The 19,569-nt window shown below is 45.0% G+C and overlaps 1 protein-coding gene across 2 annotated transcripts in view; it reads right to left on the bottom strand.

Moving 5' to 3' along the window:
* The window catches only part of LOC123767964 (Cyclin-dependent kinase 12), a 140,344-nt gene that overhangs the window by 9,396 nt on the left and 111,379 nt on the right, over positions 1-19,569 (bottom strand). For both annotated transcript variants that reach the window (XM_069306520.1, XM_069306522.1), the window contains exons 6-8: positions 9,801-9,997; positions 6,880-7,081; positions 1,947-2,218 (exon numbers count right to left, since the gene is read on the bottom strand). In XM_069306520.1, coding sequence (XP_069162621.1) covers positions 1,947-2,218; positions 6,880-7,081; positions 9,801-9,997 — 671 coding nt within the window. The remainder of the gene's footprint in view (positions 1-1,946; positions 2,219-6,879; positions 7,082-9,800; positions 9,998-19,569) is intronic.

The raw sequence follows: 19,569 nt of genomic DNA, 5'->3' as shown, positions 1-19,569 counted from the left end.
TAGGTGGGTGACAACATGGTGGGGGTGGTAGTGGTGTAGGTGGGTGACAACATGGTGGGGGTGGTAGTGGTGTAGGTGGGTGACAACATGGTGGGGGTGGTAGTGGTGTAGGTGGGTGACAACATGGTGGGGGTGGTAGTGGTGTAGATGGGTGACAACATGGTGGGGGTGGTAGTGGTGTAGGTGGGTGACAATATGGTGGTAGTGGTGTAGGTGGGTGACAATATGGTGGTAGTGGTGTAGGTGGGTGACAATATGGTGGTAGTGGTGTAGGTGGGTGACAACATGGTGGGGGTGGTAGTGGTGTAGGTGGGTGACAACATGGTGGGGGTGGTAGTGGTGTAGGTGGGTGACAACATGGTGGGGGTGGTAGTGGTGTAGGTGGGTGACAACATGGTGGTAGTGACATAGGTGGGTGACAACATGGGGGTGGTGGTAGTGGTGTAGGTGGGTGACAACATGGTGGTAGTGACATAGGTGGGTGACAACATGGGGGTGGTGGTAGTGGTGTAGGTGGGTGACAACATGGTGGTAGTGACATAGGTGGGTGACAACATGGTGGTAGTGGTGTAGGTGGGTGACAACATGGTGGTAGTGACATAGGTGGGTGACAACATGGTGGTAGTGACATAGGTGGGTGACAACATGGTGGTACTGACATAGGTGGGTGACAACATGGGGGTGGTGGTAGTGGTGTAGGTGGGTGACAACATGGTGGTAGTGACATAGGTGGGTGACAACATGGTGGTAGTGACATAGGTGGGTGACAACATGGTGGTAGTGACATAGGTGGGTGACAACATGGTGGTAGTGACATAGGTGGGTGACAACATGGTGGTACTGACATAGGTGGGTGACAACATGGTGGTACTGACATAGGTGGGTGACAACATGGTGGTAGTGACATAGGTGGGTGACAACATGGTGGTACTGACATAGGTGGGTGTATCCCTACAGTAAACACAAAATGTTTGTGCTAGTTGATATGGATGGTCTGATGATCCTAAACAAGTGCCATTTCAATTGAATTTGATGAAAACTGTCTTTTATAAATAAGAGAACACAGTCAAAACCACATGTCAAGATTATTAACAAACTTTGTAGCAAAGAAATGATCAGAAAAAAGTACTCAGTCTGTATGACCTTTCAGTACACATGGAAGACTCCAAACAAAGATTTGGAGTTGTTTGTGTAATTACAAGTCGGGATTAACATTCTTCAAGGATTACTGCCAAATCACTGCCACAAACAGTGGCACAGTTCACTCTGTGTTCTGCTCACTTAGTGGAGCAGAACCACTTGGGGTGGACGGTAGAGCGACGGTCTCGCGTCATGCAGGTCGCCGTTCAATCCATAACCGTCCAAGTGGTTAGGCACCATTCCTGCCCCCCCCCCACCGTCCCATCCCAAAATCCATAACCTGACCCCCCCTTCCTATCGAGTGCTATATAGTCGTAATGGCTTGGCACTGTTCCCCTGATATTTCCCTTCCTCCCTCACTTAGTGTTCACTCTTAAGGAGCCGTTCACAGGCTATTATTTAACAAGCACGCACACTCAAAACAAACATCTGAGTGAACATATCTAACACAAGTCAACACACACATTATCAAGGATAGTTAATGTACGACTAAGTGCTCAGTGGAACAGCTACATACACAAGCAAGATGACCACCTGTGGCATAATAGCCATCATTTTCTATGGGTTAATGGACAACGTATAATTTCCAAATGACAGTTCAACGCACAAATCAGTAAACTGAAAGGAAAGACTACTCGTGATATCAAGAAAAACAAAACAGGAGTATCAATATACTTGTTGAACAGTACAGCTTAATACTCTATACAAATTAATTCATTCAAAAAGTTGCTAGTCAAAATGGTGCGTTTCATGAAAATGTTTGAAAATCATTATTGACACAAGTTTAGAGTTGTAGGTGTACTTACAAGTCAGGATCAACATTCTTCAGCCAGGCACTATTAAGTGCATTCTCTGCACTAATACGTTTTGATGGGTCAAGCTTCAGCATCTGATCAAGAAGGTCTAAGGCTGGCTGAGGCATCTTATCCTTGAAGTCTTCCATTATTCTTCTGCGGTAGGTTTTCTTGGGCTTCATTGTGCCCCACCCGGGTAGCTTGACAATGTCTGGCCAGTCAGCTGGGGTCGGCGTCCCACACACTCGAGATATTACGTCTAACTGCATCGCTTCAGTACTCGCCTGCATTATAATCAAATAACATTTCAAACTATATTACATATGCTATATTACAGAGGCAATAAAGCAACTCATCCCCCCCCTCTCCAAGGCACTAGTACACACAGTGAATGTGACCAGTGTCACCAAGTCTGTACACAAAGTGAATGTGACCAGTGTTACAAAGTCTGTACATGACTTGTACCAACAGTAAATCTTCTAAAAGTTATACTAGTTACTTTTTCTCACATATAAAATAATACTCTTATATATTGGGGATTGTTGATTCGCGAGCGACCCAAATCCTTCGGAGCAATATCCACACAGCCTCGAACTCCCACACCGAGCTGTGAGCCCAACAGAAGGATGAATCCCACCGCCCCTGGCCGGCCTGGTGAGCACTGGTCACAAAGCCCCAGCCAAGAGATGACGCGTCCAAGACTACATCGAGCAAGGGCTCGGGTAGGCGCCAAGGCACTGAACCCTGAAAAAGAAGCCCACGACTCGGCAACAGACACAAAGCCCCCGGGAAGCCGAACCCAGAGGTCGCGAGAGAGGTGGAAGGGATGTCCCCAAAAGAACCAGAATAGCCAACAAACCCACACCCGACCTGGCGGTTAGACCATCATGGCAAAGTTCAGGCTCCCGCACAAACCCTCAAGCAACCGTCCGCGTGACCTGGGAGCCCCTCAGGAACAGACGAAGGCGAGAACGCAGGCGAAGCAGAGCCGCCGGAGGAAGAGACAAGGAAGCGGTCGGAGCATCCCACACAAGACCTTTCCAAGACCGAACCTGAGAGGGTACCAGATGATGGGACTTCCGCCAGTTCACCAGGAACCCAAACCTGGCGAGCTGGGAAAGAACCAAATCCCTGGGGAGCAGACACGTGGAGTGGCTGGGGGCCCAAACCAGCCAGTCGTCGAGGTAGGTCAGAACCCAAACACCTTACAGACACAGGCGAGCCAAAATGACCCGAGTAAGGTGTGTGAAAATGTGAGGTGCCAGATTCAAGCCGAATGGAAGGCAACGAAAGCAGTAACCTTGACGCCCCACAACAAAACTGAGCCAGTTCCTGAACCTTGGATGAATCAGGACGTGCCAATACACGTCCTTGAGGTCCAGGGACACCATCCAAGCGCCCGGTTCCAACAGGAGACGGACCGAGGACAGTAGTCATCCGAAAGGAGGGGCAATAAACCCACAGGTTCAGACGGGACAAGTCCAGAATGAACCAGAAGTCCCATTTTGGGACCAGAACAGGTGGTTAAACCCACCGGAGAGATGAGGTCGTTTCAACCATGCCCAAGAGAACCCACTCCGAGATGTCTCAACAGAGTGCAAAAGAAGAAGCCTGCCCTGCAAGCCCTGAACCCCCAGGAGGAGGAAGAACCCCCCAACGCCACCACAGGCTGCACGAAATGACCCGAAAGGCCTACAAAACGTGGGACCAGGCGCGAGCCTCCCCCCCATCGCCCCGTCAATGGGATGAACTGTGAAAAGGCCGACGCACCATACGAGAACCTAAGCGGCGCACAGGGCGATCCCTGCGTCGACCAGAAAAAGATGGAACTGAAGGCTGTGCCTGCCTCGAATCTGGAACCACTGGCCTACCACAACTGGAAGAACCCCAACCCCTCACCCCTCCCTTTTGGGAAGACCCCCACGAGCCCCTGGAGGACCAACAAGTCCGTCATAGGATGGCAACAAGCCAAAGCTGCCTGCAGATACTACACAACCACAGACTGCAAAACAGCAATGGACAAAAAGGCAAAATGCAGGGTCGAAGCCAGCAGACCACGTGTAACCGTGATGTAAATCCTCCGCGACCAAGGCAGTAGAAAGGGGAGGAACCTGCACATAAAACTGAATCACACTAACATCCCACGGAAGGGCAGGAGGCCAGTAAAGAGCAGGGGTGCCATAGGCGCAATCAGAGAACACTGTACTGTATAAACATCAGAGGTCCATGGTTGTTCAACATCCTCCCAGCAAGCATAAGAATATTGTGGGAAAACCGTGGACATCTTCAAGATAAAACTAGATTGTTTTCTCAAAGAAGTGCAGGACAAACTGGGCTGTGGTGGGTATGTGGGCCTGGAGACCGCACCAAGCAATAGCTCCTGGTGGACCACTCTCTCACAATGGCCTCAGGCCGGGCTTGGGGAGTAGAACAACTCCCAGAACCCCATCAAGCAGGTATCAAGCAGGGCGAACAAACATGCATCGAGATGCTCAAATTCGCTCCCTCAAGAAACCTGCAATGCCGTCTGAGCCTCCCTCCACTCAAGCACGCAGGACAGACAGAACGCATGCCAAGCCTCCAACAGAAGAGCGGGCAGTCTGCTAACTAGGACGACTCCGGAACTTCATAACAAACCCAGTATGGACACGAAGATCCATATACGAAGAAACGCTTATCCATCACGAAAGCATAATCCAGGTTGCGCAGGAGGTAAGCCACAAGGGCTTCCCACACCACATGTGACGGGACAAGGGAAACCAAAAACCTCCGGAAGGACGGGACCGAGGAACCCACTGGATCACGGAACCGAACCAAGGGAGGAGTAAACGCCAAATTCAATTCGTACCAGTAGGGAGCAAAAGAGAACCCCCTCTCCTTGTAACACCAAGCCTCGCTTCAAGGGTACAAAAACCCAGGCGGGGTCCAACTGGGCCCAAGGCCCCCAAGTCAACCCCTCCCCCGCACCGGGAACCTCACCCCAAGGACTCAGGACCGAGCCGTCAGCAAGAACAGCCATAAAGGCAGGAACTAAAGGGGCCCACTGGTCAGACCCAGAAGCTCCGGCTGGAGGATGAAGCTCGAATGCCTCCACCGCCACCCCAGAAAGGGACTTCCCCGAAACCGCCCGAGTCTCAACACCAACTAAATCCTGCCCCGACTCTGAAAATGTCTGAAACCCTCTGACATTTCGAAGCCAGAAGCAAGGATGGGGAGGGGGGGGGGGGGACACCAGACGAATAACCTAAAGGGAAGGACAAGGAAGAGCGTACAGAACCAAAGTCGAAGCCACTCCCACCCCTCTAGTCCGGGTCCATATAACCAAAACATGGCAGCTTCAGAGCATCTGGGGAAGCAACGAGCCTATCACGTTGCAGCAACTTAAACCGAGCATGCAACTCCTCTGCCGCCTGCACCCTCATATTATGTTCAGTAGCTTGGGTGAACTGGAGCACCTACAAAGAACAAACGTCGCACGACTCCGGGTCAAAAGAATCACTGATCCGACAGGCAGCATGGCGGAGGCACAACCGGTTACATACTGTCACCCTGAGACAAGGGGACAGAGCAACCATCAACCTTGCACGAAGCGAGACGGGACTTTGGGGTCACATCCATCGGACTACAGAGCTCCTGTGGGGTTTCCCAGGGCCCTTAGTCTTGGAATCACGCTCAGGGAAGCTCAGGCAGGGTACTGCGAACCAGCACACAAAACTACCAAGCAAACTTCTAAAAGCTGAACTCCTGGGACGTGTCCACTCATGGGGGGCCCTAGCATGGGGGTACCACCTGATACAGAGATGTATATAGAATGACTCCCAAATGTAGAAAGGGGGGAAAAGCAACCAAAGGCAGACCCCTCACTAGGCAGGAAAACAAAAACAAAAGAAAAACCCCGCAAGAGTATAATGTACCCAGGTGGAACAGAGTCAGCTGCTATAATATGTGATAACTAGCTGTGCAATACCTCGCGCTCCTACCAGTGACGAAAACTACCTCCTACCCAGAGGCAAACAAGGGCAACAAAAACCCCAGCTGATTCCAAGGGCGGCTGATTACCGAGCAGTAAAATACACAGCAGAGGTAGGCCCCAAGGTGACTTGTGGAAGGTGGCCCCAAGCCCCAAGGGCAGTACTTACAGGGCACCTAGGGCAGGAAACCCTAGGCGCATGCAGCCCAAGTACCGTAGAATATTACTCCTGGCTCACACACCACCTGTAGAGACAGACCATGCCACAAGGCACAGTAACTGAAATCAAAACAAGAGCCAGACACACACAACTTGCCAGTATCACATCAGCCATCAGAACTGCCGGTTCTTGGCCACTGCTCCTCGTGCCTCTCTGAGGGGGCCAGGTTCTGGCTCGTTGTCTCCAGTAGGCAGGAACTCCATGCACTTTAACTGATACCAGAAAGCTAATAGATACATATAAACCTGGATAGCTCTAGGGAGCCGTCGGGGCTCTCCCCAGAAATAAAAAAGTGCCAAAAAATATTAGAAAGTTTTCTCTTGCAAACAGTGGTAGATAGTTGAAAAGTGAGAAGGTGGTGGAGGCCTAAAGCGTCAGTAGATTCAAAGCGTTATATGACAGAGTACTGGGAAGACGGGACACCACGAGCAAAAGTCTCATCCAGTAACAATACTTAGGTAATTACTTCATGTTCACTCTAAGCTGCTTAGTCAAAACTTTTGCTCAACACTAGCCATACCCAAAACATTTAGCCTTTTTGGTGGTTCACTATGGAATGTCTCCTCTCTGCACAGTTCTCAAATATTCAAACAATATCATCGCAACCTATTCCCAGTATCCAGCATAATGTGCACGTGTGCTGATAGTTACCTAAGCCATTCACATAACTGCACCCAGATGTGAATATGGGTGCATTGAACTTCTCATATGATTCAACGTTCACAAAACTGAAGCTAGTGAAAACAACCACCAACCTGAAAAAGTGGCCGCTTTTGGAAGAGTTCGCCGAGGATACACCCGCACGACCACACATCAATGGCGGGCCCATAACGCTCCTCTCCCAGCAGTAGCTCAGGAGGACGATACCAGAGTGTGATGACCTTGTTCGTGTATGGCCGCTCCTTATTTGAACTGAACAATCTAGCCAAACCAAAATCACCCAACTTGATTTGGCCTCTGAAATATATTAATTTGGGAATTATGTAATGCAAAAACTATAAAGAAGCAGGAAATGCATTTTTCTGACATATAACATTTATATTAAAATGTCTTATTTTGAATGTTCTAAACAAAGTATTTTTACTGCAATTACAGAACTGTATATTCATTTGGAATTACATTCAATATTTTATTTTTGTAATGAAATAAAGATGGAACAAGAAAATGGTGTACATATGTTTTGACAGCACCTGACTGAAGGAGGTACTAACACAATACTGGCACTACTATCTATGTTCTTAAATAACTATACCTTGCCCACACCCCCAGCAGTACTCTGATAAAGAATGTAATTAATGTCTGCCACAGTCTAGGTTAGAGCCAGGTATTACCTACCTGGGACCAGATTCACGAAGCAGTTACGCAAGTACTTACAAACCTGCACATCTTTTCTCAATCTTTGGTGGCTTTCTTTACAATTATTAAACAGTTAATTAGCTTTGAAGCACCAGGAGGCTGTTTATAACAATAACAACAGTTGCTTGGGAAGTTTTCATGCTTGTAAACTGTTTAAGATATATAACCAAAGCCGTCAAAGATTGAGGAAAGATGTCCACTTCAATATTTCAGAAGCAGTTACGCAAGTAAGTACTTGCGTAACTGCTTCGTGAATCTGGCCCCTGGCAGATCATCTCTCAATCTCTCTACCTTTTGCGTGTTTATCACGAGGTCGCTATCATCAAGTTTCTCCTCCTCCATGGTTGTTCTTATTCTCAATCAAATTTCCCATGATCAGTCTCTGGTTTTTAGGAGCCTTGTCTCTATCTGCTACCCTCTGAATACCAACCAAGTTGGCTCCTATGGAGCGGGTCCAGGGATCAACGGCCCCATGGCCCAGTCTCCGACTCTGTTACTGTCTCTCTTCCTCTCTTATTGTTCCTGTATTTACTATTTGTACTACTATTTGTCTGCAGAATCGAGGTATTAGCTCTTGGACCTCGCCTTTCTAACCATCTATTTTTCCTCTATTATGTCTACTACATACATTTCCAACTGACACACGCACATACACACATCCCTGGGAAGCAGCCCATAGTAGCTGTCTAACTCTCGAAGTACCTATTTACTGCTAGGTAAATTTACTGCCAGGAAAGAAACTGCACATTTGTTTCCGCCTCGGCTGGGAATTGAACCCGGGCCCTTAGGACTACGACTCCCGAGCACTGTCCACTTAGCAGCGAGGCTCCTTATGATGAAGCCTTCAAGTTGCTACTACAATATTACTTTCCTCAAGGTCCCACTCTTGCTTCATTACAAGGCATAATATTCCTTAGGTTCTCTGGTTTCTTCCCCTTGCATATGAACTGGTAATCCTGGGAAATGCTGCATCAGAGATAACCCTACACCTTTTGTTTTCACAACCCTTGTTATACCAGTATTATGTCTAATGTTATTAGCTCCATCTGGCTCGAGGCAGTGGGCAAAGGGCGCTCCAGAACAGGTGGCATACTGGAGACGGGTATGGGCGAGATCCTCGGGACAAGGGTGGGCACTAACGGGTTGGAGAAGGGGGGTAAAGACGAGGAAGGTAACTTGGAAGGTATAGAGGGGTGGAGTGTGGTGAAGATAGGAATGTTATCTGGAAGTGAAGCAGCGCCCCATCTAGTGGTGGAGGTGGGAGTTATTGGTGAGCAGGTCTAATTGATAACGTGTTACTAGTATTACAAGTGATAAGTCTAGTGGATATGACGGAAAAAAAAGTATGTGGAGGGAAATATAGAGTTGTATAGGTATCTGGAGAACTAATGGAGGTTGTGAAGTGGTCAGACAAGTGAGAGACTTTGGGAAGTGGCTGGATATGCAGCAGATGAAGTAGAAGTTGTGACGGATATGGATGGAGAGTTGAAGGATGAAAATCTTTCATAGAAGTGGGAGGGTGCGTGGTGGTGATGCAGATAGGGGGGGTGTAATGAAGAGGACTCCTAACTATAGAAGGGGAAGGAGAAGAATAACTAATCCCAAGGTTCCACTAATAATTAGGGTAACGGAAAGGGAGTCTAATTGGTCACTTAGCCTTGTGCCCATCCCTAGTATGGTCATGTTCCTAGGTTACCTGTGAACATTATAATTATGTCTGCATTTCTCTAGTTCATCTGCAACCATAACCCTTTCCACCTGCATCATTCTAAATCCCCTAGTCTTCAACTTTGTTTTGTTCTCCATTCTATATCACGGAGCTTTTGTGTTTGCTAACAAAATTTTTAAATGGCGTGACTATTTGTCAGTTTCATTACTCCATCCACAGCCTCTAGCATTTACACGTCAATACTCTTGAGAGCACTTCTCTCCATTTTGATTCGTTCCTCTACACTGACATTTGTAATCTCCTCATCTGCCTTCTTGATAATCAGCAACTTTCATCTTTCTTAACAATGTTTCTCAAGTAATTACACTAGGATGATGCAGCATGCTTCATTACTTAAATTATGGTCCTTTCCACTCATGTGTTAACTTTCACCGACTCTACAAATGTTTTCTGCCCAGTTGGGCCTAGTGCTCCCTCCCTCCCTCTGTTGTATGGCATTAATACCCACTGTTCCCTCTACCCCTCACCCTCCTTCCATATATATAATTACATACATCTTCCATCCCATATATAATTACATGCATCTCCACTAGTGGTAAGCTGGTACAGTCAATTTCATAGAAAGAACAAGCTGTACAAGCCACTACTTACTTGTTATTCATCAGAATATTACTGCACTTAATATCCCTGTGAAGGAAGTTCTTTTTATGGCAGTAATTAAGGCCATTAAGAAGCTGGCGCATGATAGAAGCGTTGTGCTGCTCCGAGAACTCCACCATGCCGGACTCCAGAAGGCCCATCAGGTCATGGTCCATATATTCAAACACCAGGTAGAAGGAACCCTTATCCTGCAACACACATTATAACCATCCTCTGTAGTAATATATCAATCATTTTTACATCTCTTCAAAACACTATCAAACATAAAAGTAAATTAAGCATACACACACACATATTGGAACGCACAAGAGTGCACCTGAGCATATATCCCAGCCCTTTAGCATGCACACATATTATACAAACTAACACTTCTCTGGAATGGTCATGGGAGGAGGAGAGGCGTGTTAGCATACGAGGGACTAGAATGTAGTGACACAGGTGTACAAAAAGGGCCCAAATGAGCCATACGGAAATTAAAACAATCTCCAGTGTTTAGGTGTCCCATAGAGAGAGAAAACGCCACTTGACTTGTGATCGAAGGTGTCGCCGACCCAACAGGCAGAATGGTAGAGGCAGAAGAAATGATCATTGCCCAGTACCTCAGACAACAAACAACCCTCAAACTCACACAAAGCAAAAGCAGGACCACCAAACCCACAGGGGATTTCCAGGGCCCAAAGGGTAAACCATGCAGGATGTCCAGACAGTGGGACTGCTACACTGGACATGAAAGTAAGCAGACATACCCAGGCTCACGTGACTGTCAAGGCCAACTTTTGCACACTGAGAAAAGCGTAGGAATCACCAGTGTGCCCCATCAGCTAATGTTACACCTGACCTAAGTTAAGGCAGGAAAATTCCAACACTCCTGACTTACCGTGGGCACGGGCCACCACAAGCAAGGAGGACCTTTAAGAAAGTGACTGGAACACTCAAGATAACTCTGGCAATACAAGGGCAGCACTAGAGAGCACACAGGGAAGGTAACCCTGCACAATTGCAGCTCCAAGTACATTCAAAACTAGGCTCACCCTATACTGCAGTGTACAGGAAATACCACCAAGGACAAGCCACCACTTAGCTGAACCGGCAGAATACAGGAGCCGAGGAGGGGAGACCTGGTACACACTGTATCACTTGTAGAACTGGGAGCTCAGACCCCAGCAAGCAGTGAGCTACCTTTGCCCCGTTCCCCCCAAACAAGTGGGAGAGGTGTGGCAAACGAGCTCGTGCCAATCCAAGAAAACTCGATCGTTTGTTTACATAGTTTGAAGAGTTCTTTAGGTGGCTTTCAAAGATTTGGTCTCTCTTTGAATTCAGCAGTGATTTGACTCGGGTCTTCTGATTGGCTTTCTAGGTGAATTGGCAAACATAAAATGTCACCATTTCAGTGTTAATGGTGGCCCCCATTGGCCCTCCCCCCTCATTCCAAAATGAGGGGGAAAGGCAAGTTCTGGTACTAGTCTCTTGTAAATCTATAGAACTCTACAGCCGATGAGATCTAGTACATGGTACCATCTCATCACATAGTAGCTTTAGGGAGCTGTCATGTTCACAGAAAATGGTACCATCCGTTTTCTATGTGTGGCGGAGCAGACGCCAGAGAAGGTAAACAAGAGCGTACAGGACGCCCGCCAAGCTTGGTAGCTACTAGTCATGTAACATCTTAAGTATTAAAGTCAGTAACCAAGTAATGGCTTTACATCAACCCTACAATCAAGACTTCCTCAGTAACACACAAACACCACAGGAGCCAATGGGTCTCACTCAGAAATTGATACATATTTAATTTAATTCAATGCTGACTTTCTATTGGCAAGATGTCATACTGGAGCAATCATACTGCTCAAGACTGTAATATAAAGTTGGAATGCATTTTCATTTAAATGAAAGTTGATGCACAACAAGTGTGGTGTAGTCTGCTTCCTGGCATGATGAAACACCCACCAGCTGACTGGGGTCTCGCGAGCCACAAGTGCAGGGAGGGAAGGCGGATGTGAATGCCTCCCTCATCAAATCATCACAAGGTAACCTCCCGCCCTCATCAAATCATCGCAAGGTAACCCCCCTCATCAAATCATCACAAGGTAACCTCCCTCCCTCATCAAATCATCACAAGGTAACCTCCCTCATCAAATCATCACAAGGTAACCTCCCTCATCAAATCATCACAAGGTAACCTCCCGCCCTCATCAAATCATCACAAGGTAACCTCCCTCATCAAATCATCACAAGGTAACCTCCCTCATCAAATCATCACAAGGTAACCTCCCTCATCAAATCATCACAAGGTAACCTCCCTCATCAAATCATCACAAGGTAACCTCCCTCATCAAATCATCACAAGGTAACCTCCCTCATCAAATCATCACAAGGTAACCTCCCTCCATCAAATCATCACAAGGTAACCTCCCTCCCTCATCAAATCATCGCAAGGTAACCCCCCTCATCAAATCATCACAAGGTAACCTCCCTCCCTCATCAAATCATCACAAGGTAACCTCCCTCATCAAATCATCACAAGGTAACCTCCCTCATCAAATCATCACAAGGTAACCTCCCGCCCTCATCAAATCATCACAAGGTAACCTCCCTCATCAAATCATCACAAGGTAACCTCCCTCATCAAATCATCACAAGGTAACCTCCCTCATCAAATCATCACAAGGTAACCTCCTTCCATCAAATCATCACAAGGTAACCTCCCTCCCTCATCAAATCATCACAAGGTAACCTCCCTCATCAAATCATCACAAGGTAACCTCCCTCCCTCATCAAATCATCACAAGGTAACCTCCCTCATCAAATCATCACAAGGTAACCTCCCTCATCAAATCATCACAAGGTAACCGCCCTCATCAAATCATCACAAGGTAACCGCCCTCATCAAATCATCACAAGGTAACCGCCCTCATCAAATCATCACAAGGTAACCGCCCTCATCAAATCATCACAAGGTAACCGCCCTCATCAAATCATCACAAGGTAACCGCCCTCATCAAATCATCACAAGGTAACCGCCCTCATCAAATCATCACAAGGTAACCTCCCTCATCAAATCATCACAAGGTAACCTCCCTCATCAAATCATCACAAGGTAACCGCCCTCATCAAATCATCACAAGGTAACCTCCCTCATCAAATCATCACAAGGTAACCTCCCTTCCTCATCAAATCATCACAAGGTAACCACCCTCATCAAATCATCACAAGGTAACCGCCCTCATCAAATCATCACAAGGTAACCGCCCTCATCAAATCATCACAAGGTAACCACCCTCATCAAATCATCACAAGGTAACCTCCCTCCCTCATCCTCCCTGTCCTAGGAAACACAGTCCTGTACGTGAATTTTTATTCCTATTCTATTGATCATGAGTCCCAGTTCACCCAACATCTGGGGTGAGTTCCCGGATCATGAGTTCCAGGAAGGTGATCATGTCCCAGAAGGACATGATCATCTTTCTCCCTTGGGAAAGAGTGATCATGTGTCGGACATTAAATATGTTTCTCAATATAATCTAGTAGAGAATGGGGACATTGAAACAGTTGATAACTCGATTGCAAGAGAGGACGCTATGGGGAACTTTGAAAAAATGTTCATGGGTATAATTGGACAGACTTGTTGCTAGGCAAGGAAGTAAATGAGATGAATACCAAATTTTTTTAAATATGCGATGAAGGCACACAAACAATCATACCAAAACAGAGATGCAGACCTGGGAAACAGGGTTGGGTCAACAGAAATTGCAAGAGGACCAGAGATCAAAAGACACAAGCATGGAATCATTATAGGAAGAGGCCAAATCCCCAAACATACCAGCGATACAAAGAAGAAAGAAAACTACACGTTAGTAAGGAAAGAGGCAGAGAGGAACTTTTAGCAGACAAATGTAAATCAGATCCAGGACTTTTCTATAAATTCAATAAAAGCAAGCTGCAGGTAAAGGATAATATTCAAAGTTGAAAATGGGAGACAGATTCACGGAAAATGAAAAGGAAATGTGTGAAACATTAAACAAAAAATTATAAAGTGTGTTTGTACAAAATTAAATCTTCAGGGAACAAGACACAATAAGAATTCCAGAGAACAACATAGAGCACATAGAGGTGTCTAGAGATGAAGTGAAAAAATGCTCCTGGAGCTAAGTAAGAACAAAGCAATTGGCCCAGATGGAGTTTCACCATGGGCCCAGAGAGAATGTGCACCTGAGTTCAGCATGCCCCTTCAGCTGATTTTTCAGACATCCCCGTGTACAGGAATTGTAACAGACGTGTGGAAAAAGGCTAACATAGTTCCAATCTACAAAAGTGGCAGCAAGGAAGACCCCCCTCAAGAATAGACCTGTATCATTGACAAGTGTAAGTCAAAATATTGGAAAAAATAATTAAAACTGAATGGGTAGAACACCTGGAGAGAAATGATATAATATCAGAGAGACAGTATGGTTTTCGATCTGGAAGATCCTGTGTATCGAATTTACTCAGTTTCTATGATCGAGCCACAGAGATATTACAGGAAAGAGATGGTTGGGTTGACTGCATCTATCTGGACCTAAAAAAGGCTTTCGACAGAGTTCCACATAAGAGGTTGTTCTGGAAACTGGAAAATATTGGAGGGGTGACAGGTAAGCTTCTATCATGGATGAAAAATTTTCTGACTGAGAGAAAAATGAGGGCAGTAATCAGAGGCAATGTATCGGAATGGAGAAATGTCACAAGTGGAGTACCACAGGGTTCAGTTCTTGCACCAGTGATGTTTATTGTCTACATAAATGATCTACCAGTTGGTATACAGAATTATATGAACATGTTTGCTGATGATGCTAAGATAATAGGAAGGATAAGAAATTTAGATGATTGTCATGCCCTTCAAGAAGACCTGGACAAAATAAGTATATGGAGCACCACTTGGCAAATGGAATTTAATGTTAATAAATGTCATGTTATGGAATGTGGAATAGGAGAACATAGACCCCACACAACCTATATATTATGTGAGAAATCTTTAAAGAATTCTGATAAAGAAAGAGATCTAGGAGTGGTTCTAGATAGAAAACTATCACCTGAGGACCACATAAAGAATATTGTGCAAGGAGCCTATGCAATGCTTTCTAACTTCAGAATTGCATTTAAATACATGGATGGCGATATACTAAAGAAATTGTTCATGACTTTTGTTAGGCCAAAGCTAGAATATGCACCTGTTGTGTGGTGCCCATATCTTAAGAAGCACATCAACACACTGGAAAAGGTGCAAAGACATGCTACTAAGTGGCTCCCAGAACTGAAGGGCAAGAGCTACGAGGAGAGGTTAGAAGCATTAAATATGCCAAAACTAGAAGACAGAAGAAAAAGAGGTGATATGATCACTACGTACAAAATAGTAACAGGAATTGATAAAATCGACAGGGAAGACTTCCTGAGACCTGGAACTTCAAGAACAAGAGGTCATAGATTTAAACTAGCTAAACACAGATGCCGAAGAAATATAAGAAAATTCACCTTCGCAAATAGAGTGGTAGACGGTTGGAACAAGTTAAGTGAGAAGGTGGTGGAGGCCAAGACCGTCAGTAGTTTCAAAGCGTTATATGACAAAGAGTGCTGGGAAGACGGGACACCACGAGCATAGCTCTCATCCTGTAACTACACTTAGGTAATTACACTTAGGTAATTACACACGGCATGGTCAAAGTGTTACCCTTAGCCAGTGGCTATGGAGAAATGGTCATACCCGCTTATGCACAAAAAACTAAACAAATTCCACCAAATAATTTTTCATTATAGAATTATTAATTTGTATACAAAATGAAAGCACACACAAAATAAGTGAATATTTATTGCTTCACTGGGAGGAGGCGCTCTGCAAGGCTGCGTCTGGTACTTGTCAACACCTGGTGCTGGACCTTACTGACACTTCCTGTTTTATCCTCCGTTGTTTCACTGGTGGTTTTATCACTGGTTTTTCTATATTTACATCCACAGAGAGCTTTCATATCCATATTTGCATCATACATGTAAAACCCAGACAATAATTTGTTAAATCTTCAAATGATAACCGCATTACCCCGTGAATCAACAATAACAGCTGTCTAAGGGGTTAAATGTTCTTGTACTTCGAGGGTGTCTGTATTGAAGGTGGGTGGTCAGTACCCAGTAACGTCTCCATGGGGACGTGTTGCCGAGGGCAGAGTATTAGGAGGACGAGATGCCTCTAGGAGCTAGCGACCACTGCATTGTCATGCTTGAATACGTAGTGGAGCTGAAAGAATAGATTACACAAAGAAACTCATTGAAGGAGAGAGATTACAGACGTGAGGGACTACAACAGGATGAGAGACTTTCTGTGGGAATCCAGTGGGAAAGAGAAATGGAAGGCAAGTCAGCAAATGAGATGCTGTGAATTTCATTGCTGTGAAATGTGCACAGGCAACGGAATAATTCACACCACTCAAGAAGGAGGTGGACGAAAACAGTAAAGTTCAATTGGCAACGAAGGAGAGATTAACGACAAAAAAAATAATAAATAATAATAATAATAATAATAATAATAATAATAATAATAATAATGGGGAAAAAAATATGGAACAAATTCTGGAAAAATTACAGAGAAATGGGGAACAAAGAACAACAGAGAGGCCCTAAAGAGAACAAGAAATAAATACACCCAAATTAGAAGGGAAGCCGAGAAGCAATTTGAAAATGACATTGCTGCAAAAGCTAAGGAACAAGCAAAGCTGTCTTATAGCCATATAAGGAGAAAAATGAAAGACTGAAGAAACAAGAGGTCTCACAGAGAATGATAAAGAGGCATGCGAGGAACTCGACAGAAGATTTCGGGAGGTCTTTACCTTCCCAAACCAGCGTGGAGGCCAAAGTTGCAAGTTGAAAGGCCATCCAGAAATGCAAATGAGCCGAAGGGATGTACGAAAGTACACATACTCTTTATGGGTAGTTAACAAGTGGAATGTTCTGCCAAAGAAAGTTGTGAAAGTGACTTCCATCCACAACTTTAAGATCTGATTTGACAAAGAATGTGAAAGTCAGAGCAGTTAGATTGAAACACAACACGTACCTGTACTAGGCTAGTGGGTAGGAGTGTAAAGTCACCCCATCCTTCAGTTTAGATACAACTTTTTGAACCTATCTGAACCATCGAACATACATAGACATAATGGACAGTTAGATAATAGAATCTTGTACTATTCACTTTATATTCTAAAAAAAAAATATAGGTAAAAACCAAACTTAAAAATTCCTAAGCCTAGTATAGCACATATGTACTATATAAGACAGTGTATTAGGTCTAGGAAGGTTAGGTTAGATTAAGTTTTCTTTACATCAGTACAAGAACTTTTCTGGTTTGCCCAAATTCAATAGTATCAATTTCCACTTTCTAATTGCCTTTTACATCAACACACAGTGACACCTCGGCTTATGAATGCCCGTCTTTACGAACTTTTCGGGTTACGAGCCCAGTTTCTTTGGAAAATCTGAATCGGGTTACGAACTTTGCCTCGGGAAATGAGTTTGTATGGGCCAACCTAGCACGTGGTGGCACGGTGACCGCACCTCGGTTTACCAGTGGTTCCCACCTAGTGACAATCATGCCTGAATTCTTTGTTAAGAATTTCAGTGTTTTTTGGGTTTTGGGGTATTTGAAACATAAAAAGTAATTATTATACTGTATATCTCGCCATGGGTCCCAGAGTGTCAGTGGTAAGGGTCAATCTAAGAAAATAGTTGAGTAGAGGCAGTAGAGGATGTCCCTTTCTCATTAAGAAAATGTGTGAAAATGAACATTGTGCGAGGGGCCTATGCTACACTTTCTAACTTCAGAATTGCTTTTAAATACATAAATGGCGAAATACTAAAGAAATTGTTCACGACTTTTGTTAGGTCAAAGTTGGGATATGCAGCGGTTGTATGGTACAAGTGATATGGATTTTGCCCATATCTTAACCCTTTAAGTGCGCTACACATCATACGATGTGTTCGGTGACTTGCAGTAACTTGCGCTCCACATCATATGATGTATTGGAGTACTACGCAAGATTTAAACGGACCGCGGATAGACAGGGTTCACCTCACCTTCATCAGGGCTCTTGTAAACAGACGCCATTTAAAAAAAAAATTGTGGGCCAAATTCCCAGGTGCAAGGGGCCTCAGTATTGAGTGAGCTACCAAGCCTGACGCACGCAGCATTAGCTCACAGCACTGCTGTTCAGCTTGTGATCACAGCATCGCCTAAAAATGCCATAATATACATGTTCATGCTATTATTTAGCAATGATAGTATTACAGAAGACCCCTGATTGTGATAAAAATGACCAGGATTCTGATAATAGCAGGATTGTTGTGATAATTAGCGCTGTAGTGGGAGGAGTAATCTTGGTGGGGAGGGAGGTAGCATTGTCTGCTGACTCTCTGTGACCACCTTTTACTGTCTGGACTCACTATAGCAGCTTAGTTGTTCGCTATGGTGAACAAAACATGCAGATACTTATATATAATGTCTGTATATAAAAGCAAAAACAGTATGGTGGGAGGAGAATGGTGGCGAGTCAGGTGAGGTGAGGGAGGGAGGGAGGGAGTGGCAGCCAGTGGCGGGCTGCACTGCCACTCAGCATACCAACTTAGTGGTCAGTTATGGTGAACACGAATGTAGATACAGTGGTACCTCGGAATGCGATTGTCCCTGTATGCGAGGTTTTCGGAAGGCGAGGTGTATTTACTCCAAAAATTTGTCTCAGAAGGCGAGGGTTACTTCGGGAGGCGAGTTTGGACGCGAGTTTGTTGATACGCGTACAGCCGACCTAGCGCGTTCGTCGCCCCTCCGCCCCTCAGTTTATTATTGTCTCGCGCTCAGTGACTACCCCCACATCAATTCTTCTCGCGGATTTTCAGTGTTTTGTTGGATTTTTGGTGATTTGTCTATACAATTTGTTATTATATATCTCACCATGGGTCCCAAGAAAGCCAGTGGTAAGGATAAAGGCCAGAAAGCTCATGTGAGGATGACAATAGAGGAGAAACAAGAGATCATTCGGAAGCATGAGAACGGTACACGTGTTGTTGAACTTTGTAGGCAGTACAACAAAGCCACATCAACAATATGCACTATACTTAAGAAGAAAAATAAGATTATGGGTGCTAAAGTGGCAAAAGGAGTAAGAACATTAACGGCACAAAGACCACAAATACTTGAAGAAGTGGAAAAGTTGTTATTAATTTGGATACACGACAAGGAGTTGAGGGGTGATAGTGTTTCGGAGGCCATTATTTGTGAGAAAGCCAGGGTGTTGCACGAAGACCTTCTAAAGAATACCCCTGCAACGAGTGATGCAGATAAGAAAGAGTTTAAGGCAAGCAGGGGCTGGTTTGAAAAATTTAGAAAGAGAAGTGGTATCCATAGTGTTACAAGGCATGGGGTTATGTGATGTGATTATGGAAGGGGACTCCCCTTCCAAACAGTAACTCCTCTCCTCCTCCCCCCTCATCACCATCTTCCATACGCCTACAGCACTCGACAGCAAGGTAAGTAATAACTGGAACACAGTTTTGTAGGTTTATTTAGATGAATTAGGTAAATTAGGTATAAAAATTTAGTTTGATGTGGGGTTTTTGGGGTAGTCAGGAACGGATTAATTCATTTCCCTTTATTTCTTATGGGGAAATTAACTTCGGAATGCGAGTTTTCGGAAGGCGAGGCGTCTCCAGGAACGGATTAAACTCTTATTCTGAGGTATGCCTGTACTTA

The sequence above is a fragment of the Procambarus clarkii genome, chromosome 58 (assembly GCF_040958095.1).
Source record: "Procambarus clarkii isolate CNS0578487 chromosome 58, FALCON_Pclarkii_2.0, whole genome shotgun sequence".
NCBI classification, from domain to species: Eukaryota; Metazoa; Arthropoda; class Malacostraca; order Decapoda; family Cambaridae; genus Procambarus; species Procambarus clarkii.
The sequence above is the reverse complement of the archived record's forward strand: the minus strand, read 5'-3'. Positions and strand labels throughout refer to the sequence as shown.